The sequence below is a fragment of the Hypanus sabinus genome, chromosome 1, assembly GCF_030144855.1.
Source record: "Hypanus sabinus isolate sHypSab1 chromosome 1, sHypSab1.hap1, whole genome shotgun sequence".
Classification (NCBI taxonomy): domain Eukaryota; kingdom Metazoa; phylum Chordata; class Chondrichthyes; order Myliobatiformes; family Dasyatidae; genus Hypanus; species Hypanus sabinus.
In genome coordinates this window covers 32,320,909-32,333,911 of record NC_082706.1, presented here as the reverse complement: position 1 = coordinate 32,333,911, position 13,003 = coordinate 32,320,909, and the positions used below count along the sequence as shown (strand labels likewise).

At 48.9% G+C, this 13,003-nt stretch overlaps 1 protein-coding gene across 4 annotated transcripts in view; it reads left to right on the top strand.

The window, feature by feature from the left end:
* The window catches only part of LOC132392353 (pleckstrin homology domain-containing family A member 2-like), a 117,729-nt gene that overhangs the window by 91,123 nt on the left and 13,603 nt on the right, over positions 1-13,003 (top strand). For all 4 annotated transcript variants that reach the window (XM_059966193.1, XM_059966175.1, XM_059966189.1 and 1 more), the window contains 4 exons: positions 700-849; positions 2,986-3,054; positions 5,932-5,996; positions 6,091-6,154. In XM_059966193.1, the coding sequence (XP_059822176.1) occupies positions 700-849; positions 2,986-3,054; positions 5,932-5,996; positions 6,091-6,154 (348 nt within the window). The remainder of the gene's footprint in view (positions 1-699; positions 850-2,985; positions 3,055-5,931; positions 5,997-6,090; positions 6,155-13,003) is intronic.

Here is a 13,003-nt window from a genome sequence, read left to right as displayed (position 1 = left end):
GGAACAGTTGATCAGCAACTCGGCTCAGAGTAAATAGAGACTGACCTCTGTGAGAGATCTGCAAACAAGGACATTGTGAAGTTGCCTCCAAGTCAGTGAGGTCTCCCACTCCTTAAGTGGTTTTTAGAGTGGAGTTCCCTGTCGGTTCTTACTCTCCCTCCACAGATGCTGACTGACCTTCCTGGAAGTTGCTACTCCAGATACCAGCATCTGCAGCCCCTCCCATCCCTCCCTCCCATCTCTCCCTCCCTCCTCATGTTGCATTCTGGATGGTGGGATGATGAATTCTCAGGAGGCAAACAAGCTTAAAGCAGACACACAGGTACTACTGTATCTGAAAACTGTATTAGCAACTGAAAACGTAGTGGGAGAACTCAATGGGGCAGGCAAAATCCATGGGAGGAAGTGGATGAGTCGAAACGCTTAATTAAACTTAAGGGTTAAACTTTTGTGTTGTTTCATGTAGCACCATGGTCCTGGAAGAACTTAGTTTCATTTTTACTGTGTACTGACCCAGCAGTTATGGTTGAAATTACAATAAAAGTGTCTTGTCTTGACTGTAGAGCGTGACGGTGACGGTGACCGGTGCTCATTCACGTTCTGACCAATGTTGCCAATGCTCATCCGCGGTTCACTCACGCCACCCCACGTTGGCTGGATGTGTTTCTGTACTCAGTGCCTCTCTGCTTTGCTCCAAAGGTGAACGGGGGAGAAGGTCAGGAGGTGTCGGAGCCCACTGCGCACAGCGCCCTGAAGCGTTCCATCAGCTACATTCCAGTCTCCGGGAGCAAGCAGGCGTCGGGGCCGCAAGTGTTGAAGAGCGGCTTCTGTGTGAAGCAAGGCATCGTGGTGAGTGTTGCTTCCGGTGCTGCTCTGGTAGCTGGGTCTGACACCCAGCCGTCACGTGGTCCTGCAGATCAGGTCGTACCGCCTGTGCTGCCACCTCTCGCCTCCAGCGACCCAGGCACGATCCTGATCTCCAGCGCTGTCCATGTGGAGTTTGCACTGCCTCCCTGACTTTTCCCCTGGGTGCTCCAGTTCCCTCCCACGTCCCAAGGGTGCACAGATCGGTTAACTGGCCGCTGTAAATTATCCAGGATTCTGTTGGTGGCAGGAGAATAGGGGATTGGTCACAGAGTGGACGTGAGACTCCTTAGAGCTGGCGTGGAAGCTGTGGGCTGAATGGCCTGTAACACGCATATACGGACTCCAGTTAGGACAAGTTGCCATCGGTCTTGGGGTTTGTGTGTGTACGACTGCATTTAGCATAAGGGATCCTCACTGTGGGCCTGTTTCGCTTAGGAAGTCAAAAACCAGGTATTCCAGGTGAAAGTCAGGGGGCAAATCAGGAAACATTTTAACACCCAGAGAATGGTTGGGGTCTGACCCTTACTGTTTAAAATGGGGATCCCAACCAATGTTCCCTCTAAGGTGCCCGCGCACGCATCTTTTGCTTTGAGCACACAAAGGAGTTTAAAATGCGCACGAAAGGTTGTCGCTCTACCCCGTTGGCATGTTTAGTACATTTCACAATCGTACACAATTGCATTTCCTTCTCTGGTTTTTGATGCGGACGGTGTTGACGACGTGGAGTTTGCATTGATTTATCTGCAGATTTCAGAACTGTCTTATTTACACTGTCTTTATTGAAGAACTTATTGATTCACTGTGTCAAATTCCAAAGAAGCAAAGGGTGTGAAGCGCAAAGGAACTGCTCATTCACTTAAAGCCGAATGGTTTATTATCGTTAGAATAGCTTCAGGCTCAATTCCACTTAAAAATTCAGTGCGCACACATGTTGTCACTGGGCAAATCATTGCACAATACAAGATGTCTGCGCGCACTGGTCGTTACAAATTAGAGGGAATTTGCACCCAAACTGGGCCCATTGACCCCTTGCTTAATAGAATTGGTATATAAATAAAGAGTTGGGAACCTCTGGTCTAAAGGGTGGAAAATCCCATATTTTAACATGGAATTAGTGTGGGTAGGTAAGCTCTTCCTCAGCTGTGGGAATTTCAATGGGCTGAATGGCCTTTTGTGTATAACTTTAGTGGTTTCCTGAGCTTTGGCGTTTTGCACTGCTGGGCTTGGCCACCAATTGCCCAGCAGCTCAGGCCCGAACTGCACTGTAACTCGAAGTTTAACTATGAAGACTTTATGACAGTTGGGAGGCTCCCTCAGGGTGTCAGCTGGGACAGGCTCCTCGGTACAAGGACCAATGAGGAGGAGGAGGAGGAGTGGGAGTAGGCCTCCATCAGGAGGCTGAGAGGTGACCTGGTAGAGGTGCATAAGATTAAGAGCCGATAGGTGGTCAGAATCTTTTCATCATGCCAAATGTGTCAAAAATGAAAGGTTATAGGTTAACAGGTTATAGGTTATGCGTTAACAGAGTTTTTTAATGGAAAGAGTTGATACTGGAACACGCTGCCAGACGGGATGGTGAATCAGGTACAGTCACTGTGTAAGGGGCAGTTAGACTAACACTCAATTAACAAAGCAGTGTAGGAAACGGTCGTGATGCGGCCATGTAGGATTGGTGTAGATGGGTGCAATGGTCAGCATACACGTGGTGGGCCGAAGGACCTGTTTCTATTGTGATCGGTCGTTGGTACAGAGTGGATGGCTGGAAAGGGTTGTTTCCTCTCTGGGACGCAGCAGCAAAGTGGTTAGCGCAACCCTATTACAGCGCCCGCGACTCGGGTTCGTTTCTGTCACAGTCTGTAAGGAGTCTGTGTGTTCTCCCAGTGACTGCATGGATTTCCTCCGAGTGCTCTGGTTTCCTCCCGCATCCCAAAGACGCGCGGGTTAGTAGGTTACTTGATCAGATAGGTGTAATAGTGTGGCCTGTTCTCAAAATGAACAGAATTACTCTGTGACAGTAGGGTCGTCTCCCCCAGGGTGTCAGTTCAACACTCGTTCAGCTTCTAATGTTTCCTGTGGAGCTTTAACGTACACCTGACATGTTTGTCTTTAATGCCACAGAGGAAAAGTTGGAAGAGGAGGTACTTCACACTGGACGAAAATTCTTTCAGTTACTTCAAATGTGAAATGGTAAGTTCTGTGGGAAACAGCGCTTCACAGAGAGCTGTTCGTCATCCTGGGGTTAACTCTGGCAAAGCAGTCTCGTAGGTGATTGACGGCAGAAAGGATGACAGGGGGGAGGTGGCGGGCCATGTTTGTCCAAAAGCAGAGAGGTGAAGGCCGGACACAGTCACCTGGTGTTTTAAAAACTATCCTCTGTTTACCCTGGCAGCCGAGAGAGATACTAGTCAGTTGGAGTTTCCCTTCAGAGGGTCCTGATTATTCCTGAGTGTATTCCTGGATATCAGTCAGCTGATATCATCCACACTGTAAGTCATCAAGATAGAGAAACTAAATGAGGACGTTCAGCCCATCGAATCTGTTCTGCTTTTTTTTCCATCTCCATTCTCCCTGTAAGCTCCCCTTGCCAGTCAATCTCTGCTTTAAGCACAGCCAATGGATTGGCCTTCCCCGTGGCAATTAATTTGACAAATTCACCAGCCCTGTGGCAGGAGCAATCCCTCCTCATCCCAGTTTTAAAGGGAGATGCTTTATCTTGAGGCTGCACCCGTGGATTCTGGACTCTCCTAATAATGGAAACATCATCTCCACGACCACTCCTATAAATATCCATAATGTTTCCGTGAGATTCTACCCCTCCCCCAGTCAATGCGATCTGCACTACAACAGAACTGACTGTCAGTAAAATGAAACAGGACTGGGCATGTAACAGTGAATGGAGCAGTGTCTGTTACTCCCTGTGCCCAAGTACTTTAAGGCAGTGAGTTGCAGTGGATCTTTGAGTCCAGCACCTGTTCTCAGACCTTCTCCTGGGGTTAATGTCCAATGGTGAGATACAAGCATTGCTTTAGCATTGCCCTGACCTTTCTTAAAGGGCACCTGTGCAAGCAGAACCCAGGCAATAGAATTTGGCACTGGGGAACTGCCCCTTTAAAACGCGATCCGTCTCCTGCCCTGTGTCACGACACATAACTGGTCCTCAGCCCTCAGCCCTCAGTAATTTCCTGGTTTTCTGTTGTGTGTCACCAGGTTAGGACTGTTTTCGCTGGAGTGTCGGAGGCTGAGGTTTATAAAAATTACAAGGGGCATAGATCTGGCGGACAGTCAGAGCCCTTTTCTCAGGGTAGGAGGGAGAGAGTTTGAAGGGGATATGGGGGTGACGGTGGACGTGGATTTGATGGTGGTCCGTGTCCCCCCATTCCCTGCCTGCGGTGGACCACATGTAGGCAGAAGGGATTTAGTTTAATTGGCATAGAGCTCAGCACAGGCATGGTGGGCCGAAGGGCCTTTCCCCGCACTCTACTGTTGTGCATTCGAGCCCACACCCTTCGATCTGCCCCTTCACCATCCCGGTGATCACCCACCTCACAGAAGGACAGCACGGGGACAAACCCTTCGAGATAATCCGCTGACTCCTGTCTAAGCACCACTCCATGGGATAGGGTCCCTCTGGCTTGGTCAAGCCTTCTCTCCAGCTCCGGGCCCCCACACTAAGATGGAGCAAATTTGCGTTACCTGGCCTGCCACCTGTGAGGACTTGGTCTGATGATAGTCGTAGATCTACAAAGGCCATTTGGCCCAACCTGTCCATGCTGGCCATGGTCCTGCTTTAGTCAGCATTTGGTCCATATCCTTTCAAGCTTGACCTGTCCATGAACCTGTTGAAATAACTTCTAAATCTTGGAGTCGCACCCGTCTCTACCTCTGGCAGTTCATTCTGCAAACCCACCAACTTCTGTGTAGAAAAGAAAATGCTCTTCAACTTCCCTTTCAGTCTTTCCATGCCCTCTAGTTTCAGACTCCGCTACCCCGGACCATCCACCTTATCTGTGTCCCTTATGGCTTTCTAACCTCCATAAGGTCACTCCTCAGCCTCCTCCACACCAGGGAAAACAGTCCCAGTCTATCCAGTCTCTCCTTGTAACTCAACCCCTCCTGTCCCGGTGAATCCTGGTGCACCCCTGGATACAGTGATACAGGGAAAAACTTGTGTTATACTGTTCATACAGATTAAACCATTGCAAAGTGCACTGAGGTAGAACAAGGCAAAACGGTAACAATCAGAATAAAACGTAAAAGCCGCTGAAAAGGTGTACCTGATGATAAAGTGCAAGATCGTGACGAGGTCGAGTTTGTGGCCAAGACTCCACCTCATATACGAGGACCGTACAGGTTTGGTGACAGCAGGATAGAAGCTGTCATTGAGTTTGGTAGGGTTGCTTCTAGGCTTTTGTATCTTTGGTCCGATGGGAGAGGGGAGAAAGAGAGGATGTCCAGGCCAGGTTATGATCATGTCGGCCGCTTCACTGAGGCAGCGAGAAAATATAGGGGAGGCTGGTTACTGTGATGTGCTGAGTTGTGCCCATGACATTCTCGAGCTTGTTACGGTCCAGCTTAATGTCATCTGTCCTGTAGCAGGAGGGAGGCGGGCTGGAGATGCGTCTCTACCAAAGGAGGCATAAGGTGCTAGCTGCAGGTCACCCTCGGGCAGAGTGTAGCACCGATCAGGGTCACGTGAAGCCATTGGAGCAGATCGCGTGAGCAGCTGGTGCACATCACACGTCCTGGTAATGCGACTGCTGGCGCCAGGCAGACAGTGTCTGGAGAGAATTGATAAAGGCTGGGTTCACCGGTCTTGTAGAGACAGTGCCCAGAAGAAGGCGATGGCAAACCGCTCCTGTAGGAAAAATTTGCCAAGAACAATCACGGTGCTGGAAAGACCATGTCACATGACACGGAACATAACAACCAAGCCTATAGAAGGCTGACCAAAACGGCACATGATATTCCACGCGTAGCCTCACTAGCATCTTGTACAGTTGTAATGGTTCTTACAGTGTTGACTGTGAGACTCCTCCTGGTTTAACAGAGATGTTTTATTTTTAGGAAAAAGAACCACTGCGGACAATCCCACTGAAGGACATTCAGAAAGCTCAAAACTGCAGCTGCAGGTAAATGACACCATTTATAATGCAGTCCATTCGAGACTTCTCTGCACTCCGTGACCTGCTCTTACACTCATTTTGTCTTTCCTTTTGCTTGCAGCCAAGCACTGATGAGGGATAATTTATTTGAATTGGTAACGATGAGTAGAACTTTCTACATTCAGGTAATTCTGTCAAGAGTATTGAAACGCTTCGCGCTCGATTTGCATAAGCTGGGTGAACAAGCACGGACCATTTGAAAATGAGAGCGATTGTAACTGTGGGGCCAGTTCGAAAAGCAGCAGTTACCCTGAACCTCTGTGTGTGCAATCACAGCTCTGGCTGTGCCAACGTACGGTGCTGTCTGTGCGGAGTCTGCATGCTCTCTCCCTCACTGCTCTCCGGGTGCTCCAGTTTCCAAAAGGCCATAAAACAAAGGAACAAAATTGGGCTGTTCAATCATGGCTGATTTATTTTCCCTCTCAATACTATTCTTCTGACTCCCCCCCCCACCCCCATAACCTTTGATGCCCTTACTAATTAAAAACCTATCTTTAATTATAGGTATAGATATAAAGCCATCTGTGGCAATGAATTTCACAGTTTTACCATTATCTGGCTGAAGAAATTCCTCCTCTTTTCTGATGCATCTCCATTCCGAAGCTGTGTCCCCGGTTCTAGAATCTTCCACTGTCGGAAACTGCACTCCATCCTGTCCTCTTTCACTCTTACCTAGTACTTTCCATATTCAATAGGTTTCAGTTAGATCCCCCTTCATTCTCCAGCAAGTATTGGGTCCAGAATGATCAAATGCTCCCGTCCACACCCTGTGGGTTGGAGGGTTAATTGGTGGCTGTAAATTGCCCCTTTGTGGTGGTATGAGACAGGAGAATTGAAGGGCACGTGGGAAAGAATGGACTGCAGGGAAAGTGAGACTATAGGATTTCTTTAAGAATGCAATGGGCCAAATTATCTCCTTCTGCAATAAGGAAATATGTGAGTGATATGAGGATGCTTCCTTACGAAAAAGTTGGAGGTCAACTCCAGTCACTTCTTGCCAATGATGCGTGGAAGGCTGAGAGATCTCATACACCCACTGCACTGTTGCTTTCTGTGGCTAATCAAATGCAGCACAGAAAGAGCCCACCCAGCTCCTTCAGTCCCCATTGCATCCACGTTTCCTCAGGGACTTCCATAGCCTTTCAGAAGAGCCCTGATTGCTTTACAGCCAGTGACACTTCTGTCAGAGTGCACTTACTATTGGAAAGGAGATGCAGCCATGGATTTGTGTACAGCAAGCTCTCGTAAGCACTAAACTGACGATCGCAGTTCTCAGTGGCAGGGCAAGGAGAAATTCGGCCCATCTCTCAGAGCAGTCCCTTTCCCCGGATTGTGACGTATCCTGTCTCATTTGCCTTTCATTATCACTTCCCTTATTCTCCTCCGGCTGTCCACCTACACCGGGGGTAGACAGCACACAAACTGGGATCGAAGACTGCACACAGCTGTGCCGGAAACACTCGGCAGCATCACTGGGAGGAAATGTCAGCGGATGTTTTCAGGTCAGGACCTTTCATCTGGACTGACCTGCTGAACTGCACCGGCGTTTTGTGTGTTACCCCTAGTGTAGGTGGGTGGTTATTATTCATTGAGGCACAGAGTAGACCTTTCGAGCCCCCCACCCCCCTGGCTTAACCCTAGCCTATTCATGACCAATTTAACTTGCTAATCGATAGGTTTTTGGGATTCTGAGAGGAAATCAGAGCACCAGGGGAGAACATACACACTTCTTACGGGCAGCGGTGGGGATTGAGCCCAGGTGGCCGGTGCTGACCGCTGCCCTGTCCGGCTACCTGACATCCGCCGTAAAATCTATCGCTTCATGCCGGTTGTACAGTGCACGTCATAAAAATTACAAGCGACAATTTTTTTTTAAAAAACTGAACGAATAGTGCAAAAGAATAGCAAAGTAGTGTTTATGGGTTTGTGGGTCGTTGGGAAATCTGATGGCGGAGGGGAAGAAGCTGCTTCTGAAACATAAAGACAAGAGCTGTTAGGGTGGGAACCAGGCTGCAAGGCAACTGAACTCCCCGCCACCTCTCATCACATATGAAATGCCAGCAGCATCATACAACTCACTTTTTAACTTGTGCCATAATCTGGTGATATTGCTTCGTGTTATGTGTGTGAGGTATACGTCCTGTGCCATGCATGTTGGTCCGAAGAAACGTCGTTTCAGTTGGTGGAATACGTGTGTACGGCTGAGTGAGAGTAGACTGAACCTGCAATGTGGGTCTTCAGGCCCCTGTACACCTGAACCTCTCCAGTGGTAATAATGAGAAGACGGTAAAGGTTGATTTATGCTTGTGCGCCGCATCTACGCCGTAGGGTGACGTGCACCTCCCCAGAAAAGTTACTCGCGCATCGCGGCGACGCAGACCGCAACGACTGTGATTGGTCCGCTTGGTAGCATCGCATTTTCTCCTATGCATTTTGGGTTGCTTCTTCTCCGCCGTGTCTGTACACCGATGTGAAACAGATGAACCAAATCGTCAAATTTACCTGCCGACATGTGAGAGTGCTTGAAATGCATTTCCTTATCCAGGTCTCTCACAAAGAAACTCAACACAGAGGCATAGAAACCCCACCGCCAGCTAGTGTTTCGGTGCACACCAACGCATGCTCGCTACGGCGTAGAGCAACGCAGAACTGAAAATCAGGGTTACGGCGTAGGCTGCAGTGTAGCCCATACGCACAAACAGCCTTAAGAGTCCTTAATGATTTTGAACTATGTATCTAATTTAATTAAATAAATATCTATACATTTATTTTGTAAATTAAATAAGTGTGTGTGTGTATGTATGTGTGTGTGTATATACACACACATACATATACACACACTTATTGTAATTCACAGTTTTGCTTTGTACTGCTGCTGTAAAAACAAAAACTTTCAGGACATATGCTGATGATTTAAACCTTCCTTTGATTCTGATGGATGGTAGCCAACAAACCTGCCAAGCCACATGCCATTGGAATGTGAGATGCGAGTACGGCACCCGGAGGGAATCTCACACGGAGATGGCGCCTGAAGTCGGGCTCGAACAGCGGCTGACTGGAGCTGTGGGGCAGCAGCACGACCTGCTGCTCTGCGGTGCTGCCCTCTTGGTAATGAGGAATGATGGGGTCAGCATTTGCCCCAACACCAGTGAGGACTGCTAGTGGCACGCCCACCAGAGAGATTAAACGTGGCCTCGATCTGATGTCTCAGTTCCGGGGGTGATGGGAGGCCAATTGAATTTATAACAGTCTGGCTCCTCCAACGTTGCTGTGCTACAGCCATGCCCCTCTGTTATGTTTTTCTCATATTTTCATCTGCCAAGTAAAGTATGATTTGCAGATAAGTGGCAGGGTAAGGGAATGATAAATTAGAGTGTGCTAGTGGTTGTGAAAGTGCCACACCGCCACACAATGGTGAAGAGGATGCACTGCAGAAAAGCTCCTGTAATATCACTGTCCTGTCAGCAGGGCACACTGTTGTCCAACAGCACGGGTGGCTGGGGTAGGCACAGACTGACCCGGATACTGTCACGTTCAATGGGACATTGCCTTATTACTGTTACATATGTAGTAAAAAAACTCAGTTTTTGCATTCCATTCAGACATATAATTTGTACATCAAGGTAGTATCAAGGGAGAAGCAAAAACAATGCAGAGTAGTGTTTCAGTTATAGAGGAAGTGCGGTGCACATAGGCAGTAAGGTGCAAGTGCAGCGATAAGATAAATTGTGGTCAATCTTTATCATACAAGAGATCTTCGTGAGTCTTATAATGGCGGGATAGAAGCTGAACTTGATCATGGTGTTATGTGCTTTTGAGCTTTCACACCTTCTGCTCAGTAGCTTTTATATCTTTGGGGGGAGCCGTGTGGTCTCACTAGTAATGAGATTGGGCCTCAGCTCTCCGTGTCACCCGTCTGTAGCCACCGAGGAGAGAGATGTTGGGGTCTGTGCACTCCACTGGGGGGTGGTGTGGTGCAGCATCCATGTTGGAGTCAGTGCTGCCCTCTGGTGTTCGCTCGGCAGGAGACCAGCTATACTGTTCTGCCACGTTCATGGATTCTGGGTCTTGGACTGTATTTCTTGTGTGACTGTTTTACTGCTATTGCGTATGTGCTTTGTGCTGTGCATGACTGTTGGTATTGTGTTTTGCACTTTGGTCTCGCAGTAATGTTTCATTTGGCTGTATTTGTGTGTGGTTGAATGAGAATTAAGCTTGAACTTGAATAGGAGAGGGGTGAAGAGAATTCAGGGATGGTTGGTGGGACTTTGATAGTGCTGGCTACGTCCCTGAGGCAGCGGGAAGTGTCCAAGGAGGGGAGGCTGGTTTTCATGGTGGACAATGCACAAGGCAGAATACGCTGCATCCTGTCGTGTTTGCACAAGGGGAGAGGGTGGGAGGAAAACAAGCAAAACCCACCAGTTCAGGGGTCTGAAACGAAAGCAGAAATGCGTAAACCTCAGCCAGTTCCGCAGCATCTGTTCAGGAGAAACAAGATAATGCCTCGTGTGGGAGAGACGGGAGGGGCGTCACGGTTTTCAAAACAGAACTGGGGAAGGAGCTCAGAGTTAGACAAAAGTCTCCATGGAGATGAGGTGATAAGGTGTGTGAGGACTGACCGTTAGGGAGGAGATGAGGCTCAGTGGGTTGCCGGTTTTCAGTAGGGATACAGAGGTGTCGGAGGTTCTGGACAAACTGGATGAGGTGGTAACAACGTCGTGTGGACTGCAACGTGGGAAAACGCGAGTATTTGCTGATCATATCGACATGGTGAGAGTCTGCTAAAGGTTAATGTTCGAAGGGACCTGTGTGCCTGTGAACTTGATCACTGGAAGCCAGCGTGAAGGTGCGCTAACAGTTAGAAAGGTAGCTAGTATGTTGGTCTTCAGTGTAAAAGCATTTGAGTCTGAGATAACTGAGTACTGTCTCTTGGGATCTGCGTGTGACTGCACCATGAACATTGGTGCTCTTCTGGTCTTATCTAAGGAGTGATTTTTTTCATTTTCGAGATACAGCGTGAAATAGGCCCTTCCGACCCTTTGAGTGATGCTGCCCAGCAATCCCCCGATTTAATCCTAGCTTAATCAAAGGTCCAATTTAATGTCACAGAAATGCACACAATATACATCCTGAAATGCTTTTTCTTCATAAAACATCCACGAAAACAGAGAAGTGCCCAAAGAATGAATGACAGTTAAAATGTGAGAACCCCAAAGTTTCTCTTTGCGGCAACGAGCAATGAGCCCCCCCCTCCCTCTACCAGCGAGAGAAAATGCACATCGGTGCTGTCACCGAGCCCAAGCGTGTGCGAAGCAATAGCAAAGACACAGACCGAAGTTACCCCAAATTTGACAAACCACGTGTATTCTCTCTCCCTGCTAAGGGAGAGGGAGGTGCCCCCCCCCCCCATTTTCACAGCAAGCAGGAGACATAACAACAACCTGCTGCCTTACGATGCTAAAAGTCCGTATCATCACTTTGATCGAGCTCTGTGTCTGAAGATTGCAAAGATCTCGGGTCTTCGGGCCCACAGCGGAAGATTTTCCCGCCTCCCTGATGACACACGGGTCTCCTGCCGTGACCCCGACCCTCGATCCGCCCGTCTCCAGAGACACGGGATCCGAGGCTCCCGAACACGATCGAGACCCTTGGCACGTCGAATAGCGCCCAGTTGTGGAACCCCAGGAGCGGGTCCCATTCCCGCAAAGAACTGAAGCCTGAGTGTAACTCCAGGTCAGGGTCTTCAAAAGAACCCTGAAAGGGAACAATAGAGATATTAAAGATGGAAATAGAGCTGTTTCCGAAGAAGCAAGCAAAGGAGTTGCCATAAGGCGCCTTCTTTCCTCCTAAGCTTACGGGACAATTTCTAATCTACCGAGCGGTACACTTTTGGCCTTTGGGAAGAGAGTGGATTATCTGGAGAAAACCAGCTGGTCATGGGGAGAACAGACAAGCTCATGACAGGCAGAGGTGGGAATTGAACTCGGGCTAACCACCATACTACCGTGCCCCAGATTGATTCCTGGTGAACCTGTCACATTAGTAGTTGAGGAGACTTAGTCTCTCACAAGCAGACTAAGTTGATCGGGGAATTAATTGGTCAGGTGTGTGTAGAGTTTGGTTCCAGGAAGCATTAGCAGGGAACTGGGGTTGCACTGTAAGCCAGTATTGACTTGATGGGCTGAAATGGCCTCCTCGGCTGTCACAAGGAAGTATGAAATTGCCTTCACGTCTCTCCCACAGGCTGGGCACTGTGGGCAGCTGCAGCTGAATCGGTGATCTGTTGAGGTTTACTGAAATCCCGTGCCTCATTTTCAAGCCCAGGTCCTGTCCTTCGATCAATATGGAGAGCCTGCCCCTACACGGAGACTGTCGAGCAGCTGCTGTCCGTGTGATGCTATGTACCAGTGATCCAGCCGTAGGATCCGCTTTTCACCTGCGCAGACAAGAAACTCGACTTTGAGGAAGGGTCAGTTTCCCTGAGCCTCTGTCGGCAGCTGCGCACGGCTTTATCTGTAGCAAGGAGCCTGTCCCTCAGGACTAAAACAAACCACTCAAAATACGTTTAATGAACCAGCACCTTGCGGCATTAACCTGGGCTTGTGGCCAATGTACGGACAGTATGAACAAGTGGAACGGAGTGTGTGGTGGCAACGGTATTTAAAACAGGTCTTCCACGTGTCATCTGCCCTGTAGCTAGTCCCCCCCCAACACAGTTAACTCGGAATGCCTCCTCCAGGGTGAGGTTTTATTCTGACAGTTTCCCTCAACGTCAACGGGACAAAGTGCTAGCTGTTGACTTCAGAAAGAGGGACGTTGCTCATGCTGTTCCTACATCAGGAGTTGAGGTTGGGAGGTCCACGTCTGTAGGGGTGACCAGGGACACTCCTGGTCGTGGACAGGAAAGCTCGCTGATGCCTCTGCCTCCTCGGGAGGCTAAAGACCGTCGGCATGGCCCCATCGAGCCTTGAGCA